Genomic DNA, 27,551 nt, shown 5'->3' with positions numbered 1-27,551 from the left:
AAAAAAGGGAAACTTGCAGCAAAATGGATTTGCATTTTTGTACATACAGGAAGTTGTTGCTACAATACTGCAGGTAAACAGCTTGAGAAGGGACCACAGTGATTCACTACAACGGAATCTGTAAAATATTGTCAACACCTGGAAACTGAGACACCCTGACTGATTGACTGGAGTTTATGGAATAAAGGTCTGTCTTATTTTTAAAAACACTCCTAGCTTGGCAGCCCTACTGTGTGGAAATGAGATGTGTTCAAGATTCTACATAGCACCAGACTATACACAGTCCAGCTGGTTGATGAGTGCAGCTACAGAGGCGGTCCCGTATCATGGTTTTTAAGACTGATTGCTGTGATTGACTGGTTGGGTGTAGGCTCCGGTTTAGGTGCGGTTACAGTTACCGTCATACTGCTGGGACTGTCGACATGGCAACATCACACGCTTAGTCTGAAAACAAGACTTAAAAAAAGATTCTTCTTGGGCTTTCGAGTGAACAGCACGCAGGGTGGATGGTTGTTGTGGAGAGTTAAGTGACTGAGCGGTCCTTTACCCTCAAAAGAAATGACATGAAATCTGAGTACATAACTCATTGCAGGTTATTGTAATTCAAAGACATTTTTTTCAAGCTTTATCAAAATAAATCCAAACTTCTGGCTACAAAAAGTGTAATAGTTGTAGTTCATTGCTGTGCCAGTAATTAATTCTCTAAAATACCCATCGTCTACAGCTATGCTAGCAGCTCTGTGAAACTGTATCAGCACAGCAGAGCTTTGTGCTGTAAGCTATCATCAGCATGCTAATATGCTCACCTAATGTGGGTTTTCTCTGCCATGAAAACTGTACCACAATCCATCCGATCGGCGTTGAGATATCTCTGTCAGGGCAACTGTGGCTCAGAATGTAGTGCGAGTCATTCCTCAATCCGTGCTCCTATAGTCTGTGTCGATGTGTCCTTGGCCAAGACACCTTACCCCAAAATGGTGTGAATGACATCTAGTGTCAAAGTGCTTTGTTTAGAACACTAAAAAGGAGCTAGACAAGTACAAGTCCATCCAGTGGTGACTAAAGGATTGCCATCCTTTGAGCCATGTGGCTTGCATTTTAACCGTTCTTCTCTGGAACATTCAATAGAGGGATTAGATTGACCCTTTATACCTTCAGTATCTATCTACTATGTGAAATGAGCACTTAGTTTAGCTATTCACATTGTCTGGCTGATTAGGGGATGTTGATGTCTATGGATATTTTAAAACCCACAAACAGCTATTTTGATGATTAAACAAACCTGTTTCAGCGCAGCCAATGGCTTCTGATCATGCGACACGATCTCAACCAGCAGTTTATATTATCATGGAACTGTGTCCCAACTTTGTCAACACAATTTAAGGACTTTGCATTCTTGTCGACTTCTATGTCAAGTGTCAAAGTTCATCCAGCTACAAATAACATCTCAAATTCCATGTGAATGGGTGAACTAAGATTACGTGATATGATTGAAAGCCGAGAAAACCCTGCCACGAGCGAACCCTCGGGCGAGATTGTATCAACTGTACCAATGATCTAGTTTGTGACCTCCGGTGATCAACGAGACACACAAAAAGTGAGGTAATTGGTAACTTTAATGGAGTAGCTAGGGTCCATGGCTCGGAGGCAGGAATAATGGTTGGCGCGAAAGCATCCCTGTGGTCCCATTGGTGTCAGATGAGAACGTACTGCAGCATGGCTCTGTCAAAGTCTCTTATTGGAGTAAACCTTCGTTCTGACACAGGGTCTTGTGTAATAATGGATTGGCTACTCTCCTTTTTTTTGGGAGGGGATTCTCTTATAAAAAAACATCTGGATAGGAAGTGGTTTACAACTTACAGGACCTCAGATTCACAGCTGTTGTTGTTGCCAATGAAGCAGAGAAAACAGTTTTCCTCCCATGGAACGTTCTCCTGAACACGATCCAAAAATATGTACATCAAACGATGACTCTTTTAACTCACAGGAAGCCTTTTCAGATGGACGTCGACATGGTTACTGCTTGATAGCAGCAGCGTAGGCTTTTTAATTTCTAAACAAACAAAAAAATTAGACAAATAGTATTTGCGTTTCCTTTCTGAGCATATACTCAGACCAAAGACTTCCTTGAACCACAAAATATGGTTTCATTCTTTCTGTCACAGTGACAATGTGCCAGTAGCTGCGAGGGATTGACGGAGAAACCAGACATCGGTGTAGACGGAATATTTTAGTTTTTTATGCATACTCGCTGAAAGAACAGGACAGGGGCAACCGCACACGGCTCCCCCTTTTTTGTTAAAAATCCAACAGCAACTAAGATTGTGTTATTTTTAGAGTTGTGCCGTCATCGAGGGGTTAATATTGAAAGGTGATAGTCGCAGTGGAGGGCTCCGGGCTGTGCTCCAATGTGAATATGTCGCATTGTTACTTTCTCAACGAGGGGCCTTGATCGGGGCGAGAACCTCTCGGAGGCCCGTTTCATCTCGTGCTGCTTTGCTTGTTTGCAGTGCAAGTTTTTCCTTGCGGCTTCCTATGGGGAGCGGGCGCGCAGGTGACACGGGGCTAACTGCTATATCAGCTTGTGGGGGGGGGGGGGGGGGGTTAAGAAGTAGCGTTTGAATTGATGTGGCGGACGATAGATAAACTCGGAAGAGCCCTGAAGGGCTGTGGAATTTCCACCACATTCCTCCCCAGCAAAACGTTCGCTGTCCACAAAAGCATGTGTTACCATTTCTATGGTGCACGCTCACACTGCTGTGTATGTATGGATATTTTCTCCAAAAAAAGCAATGAGGTCAGGGAAAGGTCAGAGGTCATGCTCAGCAACACAAAAAACTCCACCGTGGAGGTCCAGCCGGGTAGATTGGTGCTGACACAGGGATTTAATCAAACGATCATTTAGTCTAATCACAGTATTCCAACATACGACAAGTTAAAAAACATGTGTAAACTACTTGGATTTAACATACTTTAAACAAAAGGAGCACCATTGCATCTGGTGAAGAAACACAGGTTTCATAATCCATTGACTCTGATTTCTCACCGGCCTTTGCAAACATAATAAAGTCATGATCCTATATCTGAACCTTGAGAGGCAGCGGTGTTGTTTTTATTGTGTGTGGATGTGTGTGTGTGGTGTGCACGTACATGCGCGGAGGAAAAAGCGCCCTTTCCTCCATCCTTCAGTGCTTGAGACAACACACAGACACTCCACGGAGGAGGTGTGTGTTATGTCTTTTATCACCTCGACCCTGATGTAGCGCATGAAGTCCCGTGTGTGTGAGGGTGTGTGTGTGAGTGAGTGAGTGTGTGAGTGTGTGTGTGTCCTCTGTCTGTCTGTCTGTCGGGAAGTGTTAGGAGGTTATCTTCGCTGGCAAAAGACATGAATAAAATGCCTGCACATGGCCGCGAGTTGAAAATGAAAACCCTTTATACTTAACAAGCCTGCGCGTAGCAAAAATAATGGCAGAAATGTAAAAAAGGTGTTCCGGCGTGCTTCTTTTCTCAGGCTTTTCCAATTATCCTGCAGATGTAACCACCTCTACAGCTCTTTGAGGTTTTGCAGCTTCAGCATGCTCCTTTTTCCACAGTCTTGAGCCAAATCAGTGCAGGTCACCTGCATTCACTTTTGTCCTCTTTTTTCCCCCTGTCTGTGAAAGTAAAACAACAACAGTCTGAGGTAAAGAGTCCATTCGTCAGACGGTAATTGATTCCCCTCAGAATCTGGTTGATCTGTTTCTATCGAGACAACTGCCTCTGGTTTTGCTGCACCGGCTTCGTGTTTGGCTCCAGCGTTTGACCCTCTGTGAGGTTACAGGTGTTGTTCGTACGAGGCAAAGCTAAAGCTTCCTCTGAGCTGAGTCCCATCAAGATAAAAAATATCTAATTTCATATTTCAGGATGTTGGGACATAATTCTCAAAAGTTCATGTGAGTGGCATATAAATATATATAAAGCTGTAGCCTGTGGCTATGGTTGTTGTTAAGGTACAATGATGTTGCAATATGGAAAACTATGGCCAAAAAGAACCAAAAGTTTATTTTAAATTAGAGTATTGACATGTACATGCATGTTGTAGTACATTTAATTGATAGTTTAATTATTCTTTTTGTCCACTGGAGACAGTAGAACACAACACTGATGCCTAAAAAAGAAGGTGTTAGAATGCAGTAGGTCCAGTACTCTATTGTCTCTGTTTTGGTCTCCACCTGTTGCCAAGAGAGAATATCTGGATGTTTAGCAGCTAAATGCTCCAGGAGTTAGCTTGTGGCTGACTGTCTGGCTCAGGCTGCCATGTGGTACTGGGCATGTAGCACACAGTGGGTTAGAAAAGCTGTTTTTCTGCCTGCTGATGTTGGAAAAGTGGAGGATGAGAGCAGTGAGAACGAACCAGTGATTAATTTGTAAATCAGGAGGTCTTGGAAAACACAGGATCTATTCAGGACATGCTGTCATGTGGTTAACGTTGTGATTTGAAGAGACAAATATAACAGAAATGCAACAGTAGTACTTGTTCATGCTTTGGCAACTAAAGTACTGGGTTAGCTCTGATCAAGGATCTTGGTTTGGCATAAAACGAAAACGTGAAAGTAAATGTGTACGTAAATACATATCAGTCTTAGATTTTTGTTTTGTTTCACGCCGGACACAAACAGCAAACTCCTGGGTGAAAGTCCAGTGTTTGAACCACCTCAAATATTTTTCTGTGTGGAGTGATGCAGACTATGATGAGAAAGCTATTTGTGATACATAAAAAAAATGTAATCCGGGAGAAAATAATATATAATGCGATTATTTTTCATTGTCAATCAATTTTCTCTGCTCCAGTATTAGGGTAACCTCTAATTTATCCATATTGCTTTTACAGCACAAATAGCAACTTGCTTGGATGTTAGTGTTTTTTGTTGTTTTTATACCAAGAGATGAACCAGATTTGCACAAATAGTTAACAGAACTCAGATCCAACAGGATCCAGGACAGATGAAGCCCCGGAGCAAACAAAAAATGGCAAAGATGCAGTCCGCAAAATCCAAAACAATAAGAAAAAAAGATGTTAAAACACTCTGAGAAACAGGGTGATAATCCTGTGGGTTTGTTACTATGAGTGACACCTTTCACATGAGACATAGTCATTTGAACTATGACTAGAACAAATTATCATTGCAGCTTTAAATTGCATATACTTTTATGTCTTTGAAGCTATATTTTCTGAATGTACAAAAATGTGGAAAATATTTAAAGTAATTCTAAGTGTACACCGTTTGTGGTAAAGGGGATTGCTGTGTCGAGGGACATCTTACTTCACCAGGTGGCAAGTTTAAGAAGCAAATAAAAAAGCAGTGTTAGTTCTGAACGCTGTGGACCATCTTTAAAATACTGGGGCAGCACTGAGAGTCCAGAACGGTTTAGTGTTGCATGTTGCAGTTCATACTTCATGCCAACAGAGGTCAATGAAGGTCACATATTGCTTGATCTCTTTGTTATCCTGGGCAAACTATATTTCATATGGTTAACTCCGTCTTTGTCTCACAACTACAGTACACAAAGCTTTTGGCAGGTAACGCATCTGGACTCCTCGCTCTTCAAATGTGCCAACTCCTTTTTTACAGGCATCTTTTACAAACCACACACACATACACATATCCCCGAGGACACACATAATCACGTACGGTATGCTCAGCCTGTCTGTCAGTCTGCCATGGCTGCAACTTCAGTTCCAGCGAAGTGACGAGAGACAGAGCTGACGATGGATGTCTGTTGGCTCTCCGGGTTTAGTCACACTGAATTCTGTCCTGACATGCAACCTGCAACATTCTGACAGCGAGCAGCCGACTGAGAGGATACCTAGTGTTTTTATAAATGTGGCTGATTCATTCATAAAGATTACTGCACCGCTTCCACCACTAACTACTTATTCTACTCACGCCGGGTGGATTGCAACCAACTGCATATTTTCGGTGACACGCGGTTACTTTTCAATTCAGTTTACTTCAGTTTATTTTATATAGCCCACAATCTGAAAATACGAATTTGCCTCAGAGGGCTTTACAATCTGTAAACATACATCATCTCTGTCCCAGGACCTCACATCGGATCAGGAAAAACAAAAACAAAATAGAATAAACCCTTTCAGGGGAAAAAAAGGGAAGAAACCTTCCGGAGAGCAACAGAGGAGGATCCCTCTCCCAGGGGGGGACAGAAGCAATAGATGTCAGGAGGCCGGCCCACCGGCCAGGAGGCATCAGACACAGCCAGGTCCAAAGGACCCTATGAGACATGAAGTCAAGAAGACTCCGGGGAGGAAGCAGAGTTAGTAATGTGCAATGGAGAGATGTAAATTCGTCCATAAGGAGAGAGAGAAGAGGAGAGAGAAGCTCAGTGTATCCTAAAACATCCCCCAGCAGCATATAAGCCTATAGCAGCATATCTCGAGAACTACGGTGGCCTTTGGGTAACATTAGATTAACGTGCTAGCAACACGTCTCATTTCCCGCTCGTTATTTCAATACGGTCTTTTTCAGAATAAACTTCCGAATTCACAGGAAACAACTCAAGTTAGGTTCAGGCAACAACACGACCTGGTTAGGTTTTGTAAAAGGTTGTCGTTTGGGTTAAAATATCTACTGTAAGTTAAAGGACAAAGAAATCAACGTTGACTTCTCGTGACCTCACATGGGTCTGCGGTCTCCGGGACGGAAGTTCGCTGTTTGTTGGACCCAACACGTGCCCCTCCTGCCCACTACCGTTGGGCTTTTACGGTCTGGTTCATAATTCCGTGGATAACATACAACATTATTTTGTGAGATACCTACGAGTTACAGCACGTTAACGTAGTTACAAATGCTGAAACCAACCTACATAAAAACGTGAAAGACTCGTTAGAACCAGTGATTGGGTTGTCCCTTCTGGGCCACTGTAGATACGTGGCAGTAGATGGTGGACTATGTGAAGAAGATCTGCTCCCTGTGTAGGAATGAAGGGCTCATGCTAAGCATACAGAAACATAATTCAGCTGAATACACACAAATAAAAATGTAGTTATGAACATTATATATCATTTTTGCTGGCTTAATCACAGTTAATATAATCAATATAATCTGAATCTGCCCTTGAAAGAAGCAAGCTAAGCACAAAGTCAGAGTTAGCCTTTATAACTCCGGTGTCCAGACCAAGTCAAGTCCTAATATAGTTCGGTGACTTTTGTCGTTCTTTGAGTTCGACAAAAATCACCAATAATGTTCAAACACAGTAATAATGAATGGTAACGACCTGTCAATCACAAGGTAGCCACGCCCACGAAAGTATACCCTGCTTTATCTATTTAACTCTCAATGGAACCATCATTTACCAAATGACCATCATGCTGTATTGAAGAAGACTTGAAACTAGAGATTGAGACCATAAACCCATGTTTACAATGTTTATTAATAAGGTAGTTTATCAAATGAGAAGACGGGTAATTTTTTGTAATAGACTTCTATAAAACCACTTCTTGTTGCAACCAGAGGAGACGCTCCCACATAGCCATTGGAGGGAACGCAAGTTAAATGCACATCCGCACTGGCTTCACTTTTCAGAACTGGAGGTTTGCCACCTGGATTTGATCCAATGAACAAGCAATCAAAGTCCACACGGACCGTATAACCCCCCCGGGTAAAACATAATACATACGACGATGCCACATGTGAAGATTATTAGTTTCTCCAGTATGGCACGGAGCTGTTAGTTAGTTGGCATTTCTTCTAATATCTGATGACCATAAATGTAGACCGTATGGACCCAGTATAGGCTACAGGTGCGCCCTATTTGTTTCGACCATGTGGCCACAAACAATGTATTTTTTATAATGCCCTTTAATGCTAATGTGTAAACTATGCCTAATGGGGGAGGAGAATCCCAGGGAATGTTCAACTGAAAGGGCAGTACTGTTTTTTTCTTCATTGAATTGTTTTTCACGTGGGCCTTTCACCTTTAAAAGCCACTGTTTTGATTCACTCCCACCGCTCTCATGGGGTCGATTCCGCTGCATGGGTTCGAACCAGTGTCCCACTAAAGAAAACGTATACGCACCAGAACTAGCCACCATCATTCCCATTGGGTAGTGAATGAAAAATAAATCAATAAATTGAAATTGCATAATATTTACAATGTTAATTTATTTTAAATTCCATTAAGTTCCATTCCAATTTGAGGTGTCTTTTCTATACAGCGCGTTACCACAGTTCTTTGCGGACCAGACTACGTGGTAATATTTAAAGCTCCACCCCAAATGAGGTTGCAATCAATGCTCCCCCTTCACCCCTCCCTCCATCCCTCCCTCTCTCTCTCCCTCTTGGTCTTGCCTTCCTTTACGTTTCACTTATGCGCTCTGGATCAACGCACGGGACCTGTCCGTTGGAGCTGATGGAGTGTGTGTGGCGCGGGACATCTAATATTCAGGACACCAGTTTATGATCACTACATTAAAGGAGCAGCACGGATGACGCGTTTTGCGCCTCGGCAGTTCGATGAAAGAGGAGACGCGCACAAGAAGAGATGGGCACCGCTGCTGCACTTTCACCTCCCCGCTGTGGTCGCGCCGCGTCGGTCGGACCCGTAGTGGCGGCGGCGGTGCTGGTTCTGGCGCAGCTGTGCGCCGCTTTTAACCTGGACACGGAGAGACGCGTCGTTTACAGCGGACCGCGCGGGAGTTACTTCGGCTACTCCGTGGAGTTCTTCGGCAACTCATCCAGGTGAAAGTCGTCGACGCAGCGTCGCAGCGCATTGGTGCCACTTTGGCAAGACCGCGGGAGAAAGTTTACATTGCTGCCTTACAGTTCAATCACTGGTTTATTATAGCCTCCAAATTATGATTGTAGACTGAGGGATTAACTGTACTCTTAGATCTCTCAGCTCTCTTATATATGCATAGTTCTCTGTGCTTCCAAAGGGTCAGCGCTGCAGACATACTTCAGTATTCTTATAATAGCCCATGCCTATAAAACTTGCAGTTTTTTTATGTTGCATATAAACTTATCCTAACATATATTTAGCAGCCTAAATTGTTTTCCAAATGTAACCTACTGTACATTACAACACAAGTCGATTAGATATATTTTATGTCAGGGTACAAAGTTAAATGCTTCTCATATAGTCGGCATGCAACTCTCTTTCTAATTATCTCGCTCTCACCCCCCCCCCCCCCCCCCTACACACACACACACACACACACACACACGCACACACTGGATTCCAGGCCACTTGTGTGATTGGAAACAGACATACACGTCTGGGTTTGATTCAGAGAGGAGGGGGTTAACCCACAGCAAAGTAAAACATATGCTAATCATCCTCTGAATATGTACTAAAGGGACATGAGTGGGTTTGCAGCTGTTTAAAAAAAAATGTTTTACTTCTGTCAGCGGAGTGTGATAAAGTCAAAGATCAGACATGTTCTTCTTCCTTTATGCACAGCATGCAGGCTATTTTGTCAGCTGTTTTAACTCATTGAGAAAACTCTCCTGTGGGCTTTAGTGTGGTACACACACACACACACACACACACAAACACACACACGCACATGTCATAATCCAAAAGTGACTTGGTTATGGATGAAGTGGGAAGAAGCTCTCATCTGACCGAGGACGATGGCGATTTATGGTTCTGTGTTCGGCGAATTGACTGCACATGTGAGTCGGAGCGATGTTTTTGAATTTACAATAAATGTAAGGACAATCTAGTCATTTACATTTTGAGACAAAATGAGACCTTTATATTGTTGCTAGTGTATCAAGAAAGGACTATCAAATGACCTGGCAATCTGGATAGGATGTTTAAGAAATAAATTGGCCTACATTTTGTTGTGCCGCAGACGTAAGTCGATATTGTTTCATCCGTCTGTAGATAAAACTTATAATACTTTGTAACATAAAATGAAAAAAATATTCTTATTCTTAAGCAACACAATTCAGCAGGGCCATGGCATCAGACCAAGCTAGGTCCAATGGACCCTATGAGACATGAAGTCACAAGGACTCCGGGGAGGAAGCAGAGTTAATAATGTGCAATGGAGAGATGAAAATTCATCCATAAGTAGAGAGAGAGAAGAGGAGATAGGTGCTCAATGTAACCAAAAACATCCCCCAGCAGCATATAAGCCTATAGCAGCATCTCTAGGGGCTGGACCAGGGCAAACCTGATTCAGCCCTAACTATAAGCACTATCAAAGAGGAATGTCTTAAGTCTACTCTACATGAGGTGACTGTCTGCCTCCCAGACTGTAGTTGGAAGCTGGTTCCAAGAAAAATATTGTGTTGTGGCTGCAATTAACCTGTTTAGCACTGCATATCTGTTAAAGTAAAGTGCAACCTGTGAACAAGTGAAGATATTGTTGGCCCGCTGACCACATAGCATATTGCTTTGCTACAGTAGCCCTCAAAATGTACCACTCTCAGTGTATTTACGCCTGTTAAGATAGTCTTATTACATTTCGTCTCGTCCAGCCAGCACACAATCTCAACCAGCTGTTCACGTCGGCTGTTGCTGATAAGCTGAGAGACCTCTGTAGGATGTGTAACATCACCTGAAAGCCCTTCATAGATGGTGACATAAATCTATCCTATCGGTTTAGAATCTGTTTATGATATCCTGCAGGGGAGAAGCTCCTTTGAAAGGTTCTAGAAACTTTTCCATATAACTCCCGGTTACACTTTATCAGCTTTATCTCTAATTAAATATTACACCTTATACTCCACTAAACTTACTTAACAACTTTAGTTTGTAATGACATTGCGGATTGGTTAATTAATGGGGAAATAAAAATCTTATCAGCATCATAGAAAGTAAATTAAAATTCGTACTTTAACATTTGGTCCTTGAAATATATTTTGATGCCGATGCTTTTGTATTTTTCCTTAAGCACATTTTTCCTTTTCACTTTTACTTCTTCATCGTGGTATCGCTACTTTTAATTAGCTACTTCTTCCACTGCTATCTTTCACTAACATCCTCGAGGGCTCACAGATTGACATAAATGTTGGTTTTAATGCATGTCGATATTTTCCTGTGAGGAAATTGGTTAAGATTCTCTCAGTTTGCTTAACTAAGCTTCTGGCAGTTAGAGGGCATGTTGTTGAGTTAATACTGAGATGTTGACTCAGACCAATTTGTTCAGACTAAGCCTCCTTTTGCCTCCCAACAGTCGTCCTCAAACTAAACAATACGACATTTAGTTTCTCACCGCAGTCGTGCATTATGACAGTTTACAACCATGGTTGACCATTGTCATGTGAATCTAGTGGTTTATGTTGTGTGGTGGGTAAACCACATGGCGGGGAGAAGGATGCCTTCCTGAATGAGTGGAATGTTTTTATTTCTCATGCTGATGGGATGGTTTCTGCTGGTTGTCATGCTCTTGGGACAATTACTACACTGTTTCGCTGGATGGAGCCTTGTTGAGAGATGCTCCTGTTGCTCACCATGCCATCTCTGTCTTCACTGTCTCAGCACACATGTGCAGTCGATGAGTCTGGTTTACAATGCAGGCATCAAGGGAGTCGGAAGAGATGCTTCAATATTGTACATTGCAACAGTAAACTCGCTTCAGGGCTCTTCAGATTGAATATTGGTGACTTCTTCTTTTGCGACACCATCAGGTAAACAGTTGCTGTTTGTCCAAGGCAAAAATGTTGTAAAAACTAATGGCTTTTCCACCAGCTTCACCTGTGCTTTGTGCACATTTGTAAACATTAGATTGGGAGCATATACCTGCTACTATACATACAGATCACTGGATATGGTGTATGTGAAGCCAATATTGCACATTTGACTAAAATCCCCCCAAAAAATCACCCTGATTGAGTGTTGTGTCAGATTGTTCTGGGCCACCCACATTCGTATGATGTAATAAATGTATTTCCATGCAAAGCAACCCAAACAGATATTCGGGTTGGGGTTTCTGGCTCATACAAACATCATATCCTGTTTATTATAACAAGCCAGATAACATCTTGAGAAACATGAACTGGGTTAGCTTGGATACAGAGGCTTTGATTCATTACTGAATGTGATGCAAGGTCATATTACAATTATGTACCCCTCAGAATAAAGCGTAATGCGTCATATAAGTTGTGAGAAATTCAATTTAAGCCATTGTCCTTCCTTAAATTGTATTTTGGAGAAAGTTAGTTCCCAAAAATACGTTTTGTGAAGCTGAAATGTGATTCATAGTCAGTTGAAATACAGTAAGACCTGCCATTTGGATGTAAATTGTTTCAGAATAACGTGGCTATGTAAATGTATTTACTGGAGCTCATAAATCCTTTGGTATAAAAATGACATGTTGCATCTTAGACCCGGCCATGCCTCTGAGCCATTCCGCCGTTTACAGATGTTCCCGTTGAACGTGAGTTAGGAGAAAGGAATCCTTATTTCAGGTCTCAACAGAATCGTCCGTCAACCCCGATCCATTTCAGGAGGAGGCTACTGTTGTCTCATCTCTCTTCTCGTTACAACTGCTTTTAATTGACTCTTACAATTCAACATGTTCATTGAGAAGTAAGAGCAGGCCCCTGAAAGCCGGCGCTTCGGTCGGCTAAGTGGCTGTGGAGTGAGTAAGGAAAACGTATCCAGCCATGAAAATATTCCTCTTGTGCTCTCCAAAAAGAATTGGGGGGGAGGGTTGGTACCGAGTCTGTCTGATCTCTGCTAATGTCATCAATCACCAATGTCTTAAGTCGTGCCAGTCGCTCTGGGCAACGACTTCCTTTTAGCAGGGCGGTCTGAAAGCTGATTCGTAACACACATGTCCACACATAACCACACACTGTAAATTGGACGACATTATATATATTTCTACACAATACAACTTTATATGATCAACACATCATTGTTTGGACAACAGTGTCAAAAAAACAGCCAAACAAGGAGTTCCAATGAATGGTTGTAATTCACTACGCTCTGAACATTTTTGGATTTCCCGCTCTAACTCGTAATCATTTAGCCAACTGTTGCAATACAGCAAAGTTGTAGCAAGCTAACTTTAAAGGCATAGTTCAAAGGTACTTATCAATAGTCAGTGTGAGGCCCCAAGTTTGGTTAAACTAGACTCTTTTGGGGAAAAAAATGTATTTTTCCACCTAACTGCAAAAATAGGTTATTTGTGTTTATTTGTGACTTTAGTGTATCAAAAGTTACACAATACCACAAACAAACTTAAAGAGAATATAGACAGTTCAAATATAGCGTGACATTGATTCTTTTAATACTTTACGCTGCACACTACCTGCTCAACAGACACAGTCAGGGACTAGCTGGTGAACATCTGCTCCATAAACTTAATAAGGTGAAACTATGTCAGTGTTGCATTTACAACTCGTTGCGCTAATCAACGCAGGTGTAAAATTGACATCTTCAAAGAAAACCTCATTGCTGCAAGTGGACTCCAGACCTTCTCTTTCGCATGGATTTACTGTATATTATTATTGAAAAATGGCTCCGCGAACAATGAACTCTTTTCTCGGCTTCATGCAAAAAAAAGAAGAAGATTGCAGTGCAGACTTTGATCTCATGCTGAGGTTGCAAAGCTTTGGCTTTATTGTGACAATATGGGAATTCTATTTCAGCATTGTTGATCATCGACAGATGTCCAAACATCCGGCCAGCAATGCTGGGCAAAGTTTTTAATCCTGTATCTAATATAAAAAACCTCCAAGGCAGTGATAATGACAGGGATCTGCAGAAATACAGCTACTGAGGTAATAGCTGTAAACTGATCTACTTTGGACGTCTATGAAACAGTAGCGCTCGGCCATATAAGGCCCCATAAAGGAGAAGTCAGACCACTTTATGGTAATGCTAATGTCTGCAATATAAATTCTTTTAAAAAGTATTTACATATTCATATTTCTTTCAAAACTGGATTTCACAAGACCAGTTCCATCATATCAGATGTTTCTTGGCGTAACCCCTGGACTTTCCCTGAACACAGTCCGTCACCACAATGTACGATTTTGTTTTCTCTGCTCTCTAGTGTCAGTGTTTTGATCGGCGCCCCGAAAGCCAACACCAGCCAACCGGACATCACCGAAGGAGGAGCTGTGTTCCTGTGTCCCGGAAGCCAAGCTAACTGCAGCATGATCGACTTTGACAAGCAAGGTAGGAGGTCTTGTTAAATCGAAATTGACGGCCGGCCCCTTTGCTGATAAAAATGTGACCTGTGAAAATCACACTCAATATTCAAAATTCCAGGGGAGAGACATTTTCTCCACATCGTGAATCGCAGCAGTCGTTGGTAACTCGCATTGTTTCCAGCATATAAAAATGTCACTTTCCCCCACTGGCAATGTTGAACCGTTGAGACAGGACTAAGTAGTGAACTCTGTCTCTAACCAGCTATAAAAGTGGCTGAGAGAAGGTATAGGTTGCATCCCGTTGTGCGTGACCTTGAGGTCAATGCTTTGGCTCCCTGCCATCTTCCGGCTTTTCTGTTTTCGTTGAAACCAGGCTTTAACGTCTCTCTGGTGTTTTAATGGTGACTGAGGCCGACCCTCGCTGAGCTCTCCATTCTGGGACTAGGGCTGTGTTTTGCAGTGTTTTCACAGAGCTTTGATTTACTGCTGGACTGTGGCCCAAGTGTTGTGAGCGTTCTTTAATTAGGGCAGAGTCGTTACGGGGACAAGGACCCCAGAGGACCGGGGCTGCCCCCCCCCCCCAACTCTGCCAGAAGCATAATCACCTCCATCAGAAATGCAGGAAGCGATAAGGACCACCGTTTGAGGATCAGAGGGTCTGACTTATCGTACGCTCTCGAATGCTGATATCGAGGGGCGGTTCACACAGATTGAGAGCAAACTCTGCGTACATAAATACACACCTACGAACTGTTAAACAACAGCCTCCGAAAAACACGATAACGGGTCGAAAAAACATGCAAAACCACACTTGTTCACACACGTAAATATATCTACACACATGTATATTCAGTCTTCATGGTTAGGCACTGAGCTCTTGAGCCCAGATGTGCTAGGAGACCCACCACCTCTCCGACTTCGGAGCAAAACACTTGAGAAAAAGATTTTACAGCTGTTAAGCTTCTTTTTGTTGTCATTTTATGTCTCTTTTAAGTTTTTCGATGTTGATTTGTGTCTCTTTGTAGTTTTTGTTGTTATCTCGATGTGGTCATTTTGTGTCTTTTTGTAGATGTTTTTAATCTCTTTGTGGTCTTTTTGTGTCATATGTGGTCATTCTGTGACAGTTGTTTTTGCTCTTTGTGGTTGTTTCTTGTCTCTGTAGTTGTTGTACGTCTCTTTGTAGTGTTTTTTAATGTTTCTTTTTAGTTATGTTGTGTCTTTGCTGTCATTTGGTGTACATTTGTTGTTGGGTTGGGTTTTGATGGTCATTTGTGTCTTTATTTTGTTCTTTTTCCCCTTTTTGCAGTTGCATTGTGTCTTTTTTGTTTGTTTTATATTTCCTTGTGGTCATTTTGAGTCTCTTCTTGGCAGATTTGCGTCTGTGACATTTTGCAGGTCAAAGCCGAGGAGGGCCCTAACACTTTGGGGCCCCTGGGCCAGCGCTTGTTAAGCCGGTTACAGTAACCAATCCATGTTAGTAGTCTTCATTTCCCATTACAGGCCTCAGGATTCATGATGTGTTTGAGGACACAGCACAGACTCCGTTCATAAATAGGCACTGAGTGGCAGCCAGGAGTGGTTAATGTCACCACTCTGCTACAGACAGCAGGCACATTTACTGTATCTAAAATATGCGTTAAGGTGTCAGGCTTTTCAAGGATGCTGAATGGCAAATGTTTTCTCTCTAGGTGTCACACAACCATACACGTACAAGAAATAACCATCTGACAGCAAACCTCAATATCAAATACTAAAGAACTGGTTTTCTTGTTGTTCCATGAGACATAGAGGCAACCCGCCTCTCCTCACAGTGTGTGAACCAGTGAAAGAAGAAATATTAGTCTAATGTTTCAAATGAAATGTATTAATGTCGAAAGCAAAACAATCATGGAGTTGTAACGCTATCGAGGCTTCAAAGTAAAACATGTTGGCAGGAAACCACACCCACACACATCACACACCCACACCCCCCTAAGTCCACCACCCCGTCCCTCATCCCTGCTCCGTGCCGTCTTGTTGCCCGGGCCTCTTCTTAAAACACATCCTGACAATGAAGTACTACAGCCGTTTGGGTTACAGTAACAACAGGATCCAAGTCCCTTTGAGCTGTTTGATGTCTGCCATAGCATGGAGGATGGATTAAGACTGCAGACCTCGGGAGCAAGGCCATAAAATATCCATGTGAAAAGCCAAGGGCATGTGAGGGAGCTCTCTCAAACAAAGCCCTGATGGCGCGGAAATTAAACACCGATGACAGAGGGATCTTTAGCTTAGTTAAAACAATTCAATTCAATTCAGTTTATTTTATATAGCCCGATATCACAAATTCCGGATTTGCCTCAGAGGGCTTTACAATTTGTACACATACGACATCTCTGTCCCAGGACCTCACATCGGATCATTAAAAACTCCCAAGAAATAGAAAAAGGCCTTTAACGGGGGGAAAAAGGGAAAAAAACCTTCAGGAGAGCAACAGAGGAGGATCCCTCTCCAGGATGGACAGAAGCAAATGATGTCATGAGTACAGAATGAAGCATTAAAGAGTTACATAGACACATTCAATGAATATGACAGAATGTATGAATAATGAGTAGTCGGCATGGACCACGATCCAGACCTCCACAATCCATGAAACAGAAGGAGGTAGAGAAGGGGGGGGGGCACCAGGCAGGAGGCATCAGACCTAGTCGGGTCCAATGGACCCGATGAGATGTGAAGTCACAAAGACTCCGGGGAGGAAGCAGAGTTAGTGATGTGCAATGGAAACAATAACTCCTATCATCACTGAAGTTCCCCATTTTTGAGGAAAGTGGATCAGTGATAAGTGATTCACTCTGCATGCAACTCTGTGTAAATAAGCACTGACTTGTGTTTTTGCTCTCTACGTTCTTCTAGGTGATCGATATTTTTACATAAATGGCGTGAACACTCAGGTTGAGTTCAAGTCCCATCAGTGGCTAGGAGCTACTGTGCGTTCCCATGGCAACAACATCCTGGTAAGAGTGGGTCAGGGGTTGGTTGTTCTGTTCGGATGCTGTGTGATGACATGCAATTGTTTGTTTAATCAATCAACTTGTATTGTTGGTGCTTTTGGGACTCTGTGTTGGGGTTCCTGAACATTTCGAACACTGACTCTCTTTGCACTTTGAAGATGCCCAACAATCTGGACAAGTTTCTCAGCATTAGCTTCGACATTAAAACATCTATGCATATGAGTGCAGAATCTGTAGGCAACAGGCCAAGATGTAGGTATCTGAAGCTTTCTGATTTCCATTTGTAGTCCAAGTAGTATTGAGCAATCACATTTGACTGGGCTTTGGTTGCATTGTGAGTAAAGGTTTGTGTGAAGAGCAAAAGAGGTGGTACCACCTATCGTATGACAATCTTACCGTGACCAATTTGCCAATTGTGAAACAATCTGGTTGTTGACTTCATCTGTCAACTCAAACTCCATTTTAGAGGCGTTGTGGGTTTGGCATTTTTGACGAGTACAATTACATTAAATAAACAATAAAGGCATACAACATTTGTAATTAAAAACTCTTTCAGCATGGTATCCGTAATTTTTGTTTTAGCGAGCCTCCCAGTTGGAAACCGTCAAACTAGTATTAACTGTTTGCCGGCACAAGAGGAAGTCTTGGCCCGGATAGCCGTTATCTGGATCTACGCCAGAACTCCAGAAATATTGGCCAATGCTCCCAAGGGCTGACTCGGCATGAGATAGTCCATGGGTTCGGAAATTGGCAGACGCTGACTGCGAACAGTAACTCTGACTTAGCTGGATGCTAACACAGCAGAAACCTAAAAAGGCAAAGGAAAAATGTAGAAGACATTGAAATAAAGCATTGTTCATGTAGGGTAGACTAGTTGGGGCTAGAACCTTCATCTTTCCTCGGATGCTGATACAGTTTAAGGGTTTCAAGTATTTTTTAAAGAATATGCTTCACTTTTACAAAGATGAAAAGTTACAAAATGAGGACTTAACCATGAGTACGGCACATCAAATTCATTGCAGCTGCTGCTTAAAAGTACAGCAATCGTTTGAATCACTCCCATGCGATGCTATTTATATAACCTATATCCCATAAAGTCTGGTTGGCTAATGGAACGTAACCTTTTGGCCATGGACGTAGGGATTTCACAGCACACACTGCTTGACCCATTACTTACACTTAGACTAATGTTTTCGGTTTTGGACAGAAAATGGCCCCACCCTCCTGACAGAGTATTGTCCTCATTGGTTCTTCGTCGTTTCGAAGACTCTCGGACTCGACAGACTTTTATGTGTGTAGTTCCAGTTGCAGAGCAATTGACGTTTGAGTGAGGGGAGGTGAAGATTTCAATTTAAAACTTCTCAACTCGAAAATACGATCATGTCCTTTTGCCATTGAGCCGTCTCTTTGTGTTCGCCAGGCTTGTGCTCCCAGGTATTACTGGAGGACCGAACACGACCTACCCTTTTCCGACATCACAGGAACCTGCTACCTCTCTGTCGATGGTCTCAAAACGTTCGTGGAGTACGCCCCCTGCCGGACAGGTGAGCAGCTGCCGGTGGTGTTTAGGTGGCGGATGTGCCGCGACGTTCACCAGCTCGCTGATAACTTTGTGTGTTTCTCAGACCTTTGTTTCCTGAAAATAGCTCCCGACGAGGGTCGACTAGAATGCAGCATGGTATAGAAACAGACATGCCTAAGTTACAGTAGTTCCATCCGCTGATTCAACCCACCTGTTAACTTATCAATAGCTCACAGAGGCATATAAGGGAGTTAAAAATCTTTCGCGCATTATTGCTGCAATTTGCTTAAAGAATCTGACTGTCGCTCAGTCTGAACACTGACATGATACACACATTGTTTGAATAAATAAATAAATAAAAGTTGTAGCCTAAAGCCAACTTACTTACATCCTGTTTACATCTCCCAAATCAATTAGAACTTAGAGCATGATTGTCCCCCAAATCAAAGTAAGTTGAAGACGAAGACTCTTGCTACTTTGCACTATCAATATTTTTTACAGTACCAAGGCTTAGCATGTCCTAACAATGTAGTTCTTATATTCCTGGAACAGTAAAACTATCCATATGAATTAATGAAATTATGTGGACATAAAGAGGAGAATAAAAAGTTGTAGTTCAGGACTCGTCTTGGCAGTTTTTATAGGGTGCTTTGAACTCATCAACTGTTACCAGATGACGCTTAAGCTTCACATTTACCCTGAAACGTTGTCTTGCTCTGTGTTTTGTTCTTTTTGTTCTTTTTTAACTGTCTGGAATTCAGTCTTGGGTCAATGTTCAATTGAAATGTTACAAACAATAGCGCGGGATAATTATGCCCTCAACAGAACAGCATGTTGTTTAAGTTTTCATAGTTTTAGTTTTCATGGAAACTATGTTCGGTGCTTTTCATTGCAGAAAGACATGGACCTGTTGGACAGGGCTATTGTCAGGGGGGATTTAGTGCAGACTTCACCAAGGTAAGACATATTTGCGTGTTTCTATATTATCACATATTTGCTGTTTCTCTGTTTTGGTTGATGTAAGCAGTGGGGATTTCGCTTAGGACAGTACATCAGATTTGCAGAGTTTGTTTGTTGAAACTCAGTCCTCAGTCCTCAGCCCTGGCAACTGTTGTGTGTTACAGGACGGCAGGGTTGTGCTTGGAGGACCGGGCAGCTTCTACTGGCAAGGTGAGCTCGCAAGAATGTGGATCAGCATGGATCTTAAATAGAGCTTGCAATAGATTCTACCTCTGAATGTCTGATAAAACCAATCCCTCATCTTTGTTCGTGAACAAACTTCAGCAGAACAAATCAGGAGTCAGAGTTAAGAAAGTCACATTTCTTATTTTAACCTTTTAGGTCTTATTTTAACCTCTGACTTTTGACCTTTTTGTAGGCCAGCTGATCTCAGCCACCACAGAGGAGATAGTGAAGGCTTACTACCCCTCCTACTTTCTGCTGTCCGTCGCCGGGCAGATTCAGACACGGCAGGTGCAGGGGAGCTATGATGACAGTTACCTGGGTGAGGAAGTACACTTGAGTCAAAAAGGATTGTTAAAATTAGATGTAGTGTTAATACTATGTACCAAATTTAAACTTACATCCAGCAGAGGGCGACTTCTCTGTTTGCAAAAACAAGTCTGATTGTATTGAAGTCTATGAGAAAATGACTCTACTTCTTCCTTGATTTATTCCCTAGTACACATTGTAAACATGAGTTTATGGTTTCAATCTCTATTTTCAAGTTTTCTTCAATACAGCATGATATTCATTTAGTAAATTATGGTAAATTTAGAGTAAAATAGACCATAAAGCAGGGTATGCTTTAGGGCGTGGCTACGTTGTGATTGACAGGTTGCTTCCGAAGCCGTATACGACTTTTCTACGTCACTTTTCCACAGTCCAAATAGGTTCACTTCCGTCACCTGGTTGCAAAAAACCCCCAAAATGGCGAAGGCCAAAATGCCAAACTCAAGGCTTCAAAACAATAAGCAATGGCAGCCGTCTTAGTAGCCGAATGCCATAACAGTTTATATGGATATTGATGGTCCCCATAAGTTAATATCTAAGGAGCAAGTGACCCTCTTATGTTTTGTCTCACCCCACCAAGAGCATTTTTGCCATGTCATTTCCTGTAAAGGGAACAATAAAACTAGTCATTTGGATTTAATTACATTTAGCATAGTTTAGAACCTCCTGAATTTACTAGCTTCAAGTGCCACATCAGGCCAACATTTAAAATAAAAAGTCTCACTGGAAAATCTTCCTTAAAATTCAATATTATTCAAGCACCCCAGAGGAAGAATTATTTTCAGTTTTGAAACTCCATACATTTTCCACTAACACCACCCTCACATCGAATTGTCAGCTGTGTACACATAAAACTGAAAGAACAACAATTATGCAATGAAATTGCTGGCGACCTTTCCTCTTGTTCCACTATCAGGCCAAAATGGTCGTTTCAAACATGTGACTTAAGGCATGACTCAAGACTCTGTATGACACAATCAAATTGCCAAATTCCTATTAAATAGACCGCACAATTATGCACAAGCTGGCCATAAAAATGTATGATTATGGCAACTTGATGACCTTTTCTGTGGCGTCACCCTCAGGGCATATATTTCTCTTTTTATAGCAAAAGCAACATTTCCTCCTAAGTTCTTTCAAACGTTCATATGGCAGGGCCTGAGGTATAAGGGCCACACTAAAGGAAATTGGATGAAAAATATTTGTACATGTTGGTATTATTAGTTAGAATTATTATTATTATTATCAGGTAACTTGTAATTTCAGTTATAAATCCATTCAGTGTATTCCACCACCAACTGTTTTCTCTCACTCACACTCTTCATTGCTCTTGCAGGTTATTCTGTGGCTGGTGGCGAGTTCAGTGGGGATGATGATGAAGGTGAGGGTCATATTTACAGTACAGAGAGACAAAATGCATGGCTGAGTATAGGGTTTGCTGACCCCCAACACAAGCTCTGACTAATGATTAACTGCTCGACCTTTCAGGAAGTGGGAACATTTAGAGGCCCAAAAAAGATCTTGTTTTGTTGGTTGGTCACAGCGGTTCCTGTGTTGTGTTGAAATGAGCCCTCCCAACCTTTTGCCCTTTGCTTTCCCTGCTGCAGATTTCGTCACCGGAGTTCCAAAAGGACTCATGCTGTATGGAGCAGTAAGGAGCCCCCACATTTTCACATGACATCATTTCACAGTGCAAACAGTCGACTAAACATAAAAAGCATTGACGTGCAGTATACTAAAACAATGACTTTTCCCCATCTCCATATAGGTGTCAATATTAAATGGAAGGGATCTGACGTCTCTGGTCAACTTGACAGGGGAGCAGGTATGTACACATCTGGACGGGGGATTATTTTTGTAATAGCCTGGATATCCTTTTTTTTTCTTCATAACGTGGGCTCACATTTAAAGTGGCATGTGTAAAGGAGGGCTGGAGGTGAAGGAATTTGCCCCGTAGAGAGGAGGCCTATATCAGGGTCAGAGGTCTGGCTTACAGTATGCACAGCTCATAGTTTCTAAAAGCTGCAAATCAAACCCAGAACACAGCAGAGCGGCACGGTGTCCATGTTGTCACTGTATTCATTCAGCATGTGCTTTTGAAATAGGAAGGAGTGGCAGCATTTGTCAGAGAACTAGCTGATATTTGGTCATATTTAGTGCTGTTATTTCCTATCCTTATACTTTTGGCGCTCTTGCTCGGACCACGGCCATCTTCCAACTCGCCCTTCCTTTTGATTTTAACACCTGGCAATGCACTCAAAACTTCTCTTGTGGTAGTGCCTGCTCCAGTGGGTGTCTCTGGGAACCCATTTTCCTATGATCGTCCACTACTGTGCTGTGAATATTAGCAGTTTGACACGTTAAGATAATCAGTATGTGGCTATAATTCTCTTGTTGGGTGCCAATAAAACATTGATTTGACATTGGGCATTGAATTATGAACATGTTGGCATTAGTTGCATGCCAATTGGATATAAATTGACCGCGCTATGGTAAAAAGAAGATGTTGACCTTTTCATGACCTTGACCATGACCTTTGACCGATCCCAAAATCGAATCAAATGGTCCCCGGATAATAACCAATCATCCCACCAAATTTCATGCGATTCAAGAAGATGTTGACCTTTTTCATGACCTTGACCTTGACCCGATCGATCCCAAAATCTAATCAAATGGTCTCCGGATAATAACCAATCATCCCACCAAATTTCATGCGATTCGGTTTAATACTTTTTTACTTATGCGAATAACACGCATACAAATAAATAAATAAATAAATAAATAAATACACGGCGATCAAAACATTACCTTTTCCGCATTTTCAATGCGAAGGTAACTAAAAGCAGAAATTTGGCACCAATGCGAATGTTGCTTTGGAAGTTATCCAATTGGTTGGCCGAACTTAGATCGCTGTCGGCTTCATATTAGCTTCGTTTAACTTAAGAATGTACATGTATATTTACACGGAATAAGGACAGTGGATTTTGTCCCCCATCGCTTACATTGACATTTATTAAGCTCTCTTCACAGGCAGCACTGGCAGTAGGAACAATTATGAAGATTAACTCCTTCAATGAACAGTCAGCATTTGAATAAATTGACAAACTTGAAAAAATGTGAACCTCACCTTTAAATTGAGACATGGCAGATAGAATATGGGGGAACATACTTGTAGGTATGTTTTTTGTGTAATTTAAAAAGGCTACATTGTGTAGGAATTGCAAAATGTAAGAGCATGTGACCATGCACACATGGGAAAGCATGTGTGTGTGTGTGTGTGTGTGAGTCTTCAGTGTGGGAGGTCATCAGCGACTGCTCAGAGGTGTCAGTCTCAGGCCGGAGGGCGATGAGTAAACTGATAAGTCACAGTGAGAGCGATCTGAGGTAAACTGCCGGCTGATGGACTCACTGCTCTCTTTGGGAGAATGCTGGACCCTCTTGGATTGTGTAATCTGAGTCAGCTGCAAAAACACACCAGAGGGGATTTCTGCAAGAGGCCTGTTTGTTTGTTGACCGAAACATCACATTTAGTCATTTGCTAAGACCAGTAACTATTATTTTCTCTGCTCGGGCCATGTTTCATTTGCTCAGCAATGCACGTTGTGTCCAATGTGCAGACTTCATACTTAGGTTATTCAATAAGATGACGATATATGAGAGAATATAAATGTGTCAGGCGTCAGGCTATCAGACCATTACGGAAAAAGTAGCAAGACTCCCCTGGTTCTGTTGGATTTGAGGATAATTAATGTGTCAGATATCGATTTTAAAGGTATTTAATGACCTTTTTTTATTGGTTTAATTTAGCTATGCATCTTTTTTTCAGTAAAACCTGCTCATTAATGTTGTGTCTGCTAATTTCAAAATCGTGTTTTCTATCAGTTTAGAGTGTATACTTTACAGAGGTTGTAAATAAATGTGGATTTTCTTTTTTTCTGCTTTTGTTCGGTGAGCAAAGTTAGCTAGCACAATTAAGTCAATTTAAAGTTGCATTAGCAATTTTTCGGCAACTGGGCAGCAGAATAATAGGCTAGCACAACATTGACATACAGTAGCCTATTTGGACCCTCTAAAGCTGATATGGCGAAGGGGTTAGCAAACAGTTATTCACTCTCTTTTAGCTCTACTTTGGTCCCCACCACCTCTTGAGGGAAATCTCTGACTATTTAGCTGATCATGTTAATGTTATATAGGGCTATGTGACTGGCTAGCTTTTAGATGCTAACTTTGGCAGCCTTTGCTGCTTAATGCTTCACTGTGATTATTAGCTAGTTAAGCTAACGTAGCCTGGTCTGCTGTCTGGTGCTGAACAGGAACACAGCTGCTTACTGCTAAGCTCTATGACAAAAAATGTAACGTTTATTCCAAAATACGGCTCGACTGTGAAAACTGACCTGTGGGCAACTTTTCTAAGCTTGCTGATTACACCTCACCTCAGATGAACATTAGTGGTGGTTCAGCTCTCCAGGAAGTCATGATCATATTTCTAAGTGTGAATGGAAAGGAAAAGCAGAGCTCCAACAGGGAATTTGAACTTTGTCCTGACCCTCGGTTTGACTTATATCGATATGAGCTGTTTGCATGTGTGAGACGGGAAGACGACAGTCTTTCTTCTCACAAGGGTCTCCAAACTCATGCCTGCGTATTGCTACAATTCACTTTGAAGTGAGGGTCACCCCAAGAAGTGTAACATGACCCTAATTTATCATACGTGGTATGAAATTAAACCAGAAAAACTCAAGGCCCACGAGTGAGTTGTAAAGGAGTTTGATCCCCCGGATCCCCGACTTCTCCTCAAAAGCTCAAACACTGAGCTCCATGTAAAGGGTGAAGAGGAGACCCCAGGGGACCGTGGGATTGAGAGATTGAGGAGGAAAGCCCGTGGGGGGTGGTGGTGGAGGCTACAAAGAAGAAAAAAGAGAAAATTAGAGAAAAAAGAGGGATCTGTACACCGTGGTGTGATTACAGGCTAACTGGGACTTGTTTGTAATGCGTTCCAGATGGGGTCCTACTTCGGCTATGCGGTGGCAGCCACCGACGTCAACAACGACGGGTGAGTGGACGGAGGGACAAGTGATGGCAAGAAAATGAGTATGTGGAGAGAATGTAAAATGTAAAAAGAAACATGGGACTAAAAGTGAAGGATGAGGTCACTAAAACAGCTAGAATGACCTTTTGGAAGTTCCCAACGCTTCAGTTCTGTCACCCTGTGACTCTTGAGTGTGTCATAAAAATATCTGAAACTCTCCCATTCTGTCCATGGTTCCTCTCCGCCTAAAGTTCATTTTCACTGAGCTGACCTAGCTAAAGCACACAATTATAACTGATGTTTTTAAGGTTTCAGTGTAGATTTACAATTTACTACTTACTGATTCTAAATGTGGTATGTACAGTGCAGCCATTTAAAGTGTATTTGATTTGAACATGTTTTGGTAGTTGTATTGTTTGTGCTTTTAGTCAATCTTTTTGCATTGCTTTAGAGATATTCACATGGTTTTTAGTCATGTTCATCACTCTTAACGTCCACAACTTTCAACAAGAAACATTCACTTTTCTTTAGTCAACTTCGCTGTGCATCTGAACATCATTTTACAGTCAATACTAGTGGAGATCCTTGAAGGCGATCATGCAAATTGTTCAGGGTTCATACTTGAATTTTGGGTTTCTATTAAAACATGTTAACACACTTCCAAATTGAACAGAAAAACATTATTTCCTGTCCGTCTTAACATTGCTGTATTCACTCTTTGTGCAAAACACTCAATTTATGCGCCTGTCTCTTTAAGACCTGCCTCACAAAAATCCCAACCTGCTCGGATTAGTTTGTGAAAGTGGAATAAAATAAAAAATAAATAAAATGATTTTCTTTTCAACATAAAAGATGATTTGGTGTCAAATTTTAATTGGGAAAACCAAATGTTAATTCACTGCAAAAAACGTTGACCCTAAAATATGACATAAATATCCCTCTTTGTCTTTTGTCGATACCCCAATAGTTCCTCTTCTCCTTCCGCCTTCGTCCCCGTTATGCGTCTCCTTCCTTTGCTTCCCTCTCCAGTTTGGATGACCTGGTGGTGGGTGCTCCGATGTTTATGCGTCGAGGGGTCGATGGGCGTCTGGAGGAGCTGGGCAAGGTGTATGTGTACCTCCAGAGGGGCCCTCTGCTGCTGGAGCCCAGCCAGTCCCACCTCCTGGGTCAACAGGCCTTCAGCCGGTTCGGCACGTCTCTGGCACCGCTGGGTGATCTCAACCAGGATGGATTCAACGGTAAGTGTGCGGCACAAAGCGTGGGTTTATATTGTAGTTCATCATATATTTCACATGTATTAAGTTAAATTCATGTAAACATCTAGAATAGTCTTATATACTGTTGGTCGTTCCAATTTGAGAATTTCCTCTATTTGTTTTGACATTGTATTTAGAAGATAGTCAGCAGATTAATTAATTGTTCATTCTATAACAACGTTATGGCTACTTAACGAGGAAATAAGAGTGAAAAACAGAAATATATTCAATACATTGTATACATACAGTATATAAAATATTAAGCAGGAAAAAGCAATTAACTGACATTGGAGAAGATGTTCAGCAAATGTTCAGCTTTTTCAGAAATTTGGGGGCCCTTTCTTTTATTCAATAGGGATTTCGCGAAAGTCTTAGGAAGTAAATCATCATAAAACAAAGCGAAACACAGCACAATAATCAGTGACTTTGTTTTACTGGACCACCAAACCACAAGTCCTACCATGGCTGCAGCAATAAGTCTTCAAATAAAACAGGTTGCTTATAAGTTGCTAAATGAGAGTATTAAACTTGTCTTAGCGTAGTGATGGTGAGGTGAAGTCAAGAGAGGTATTTTTATAGCTTGATGTTAGTGATTCACTTGTTTGCATTTGTGCTCTAAAAATCATAAAAGTCGTGTCCATTCGTGAAAAAATAATATCGATGAACTAAACATGTAGGTGTCAAAGACATTAGTTTGCCATAGATCTTACTTTCTGCAACAATACAACATCCTGTTGGCTTTTTGTCGAGGGAACCAGTGCAATGCTATCTTATTACAAAGATACAAAGTTCAAAGTCATCCCTGCATTACTATATATGGATTATATACACCACATTTGAGCGAAAAAAAAGAGATTCACACCATGTGTTGTGGCTGTTTACAATCAGACTTGGCCGTCGGCTGTCCCTACGGAGGAGACGAGCAGGATGGACTGGTCCTCATTTATAACGGTCACGCTGGAGGACTGATGGACACGCCGACTCAGACTCTTTCTGGCCAATGGGCTTCCAGCTCTTTCCCAGCCAGCTTTGGCTTTGCCCTGCGAGGCGACAGAGATCTGGACCAAAACGGCTATCCAGGTACCGTAAAAACACATCGTCTTCCAACACTCCGCCGTCTTCTCCGAT

General features: G+C 41.9%; 1 protein-coding gene across 1 annotated transcript in view; it reads left to right on the top strand.

The window, feature by feature from the left end:
- Nucleotides 1-8,376: 8,376 nt before the first annotated feature.
- Nucleotides 8,377-27,551, top strand: part of LOC130207934 (integrin alpha-5-like) — a 47,818-nt gene continuing 28,643 nt past the window's right edge. The window contains exons 1-13 of the mRNA XM_056436716.1: nucleotides 8,377-8,735; nucleotides 14,012-14,136; nucleotides 17,007-17,107; nucleotides 18,525-18,648; nucleotides 19,522-19,583; nucleotides 19,751-19,796; nucleotides 20,005-20,130; nucleotides 21,475-21,519; nucleotides 21,746-21,789; nucleotides 21,907-21,963; nucleotides 25,139-25,191; nucleotides 26,197-26,405; nucleotides 27,312-27,503. Coding sequence (XP_056292691.1) covers nucleotides 8,539-8,735; nucleotides 14,012-14,136; nucleotides 17,007-17,107; nucleotides 18,525-18,648; nucleotides 19,522-19,583; nucleotides 19,751-19,796; nucleotides 20,005-20,130; nucleotides 21,475-21,519; nucleotides 21,746-21,789; nucleotides 21,907-21,963; nucleotides 25,139-25,191; nucleotides 26,197-26,405; nucleotides 27,312-27,503 — 1,381 coding nt within the window. The 5' untranslated portion in view covers nucleotides 8,377-8,538. The remainder of the gene's footprint in view (nucleotides 8,736-14,011; nucleotides 14,137-17,006; nucleotides 17,108-18,524; nucleotides 18,649-19,521; nucleotides 19,584-19,750; nucleotides 19,797-20,004; nucleotides 20,131-21,474; nucleotides 21,520-21,745; nucleotides 21,790-21,906; nucleotides 21,964-25,138; nucleotides 25,192-26,196; nucleotides 26,406-27,311; nucleotides 27,504-27,551) is intronic.

Source organism: Pseudoliparis swirei, chromosome 18, assembly GCF_029220125.1.
Source record: "Pseudoliparis swirei isolate HS2019 ecotype Mariana Trench chromosome 18, NWPU_hadal_v1, whole genome shotgun sequence".
Taxonomy (NCBI): Eukaryota; Metazoa; Chordata; class Actinopteri; order Perciformes; family Liparidae; genus Pseudoliparis; species Pseudoliparis swirei.
The sequence above is the reverse complement of the archived record's forward strand: the minus strand, read 5'-3'. Positions and strand labels throughout refer to the sequence as shown.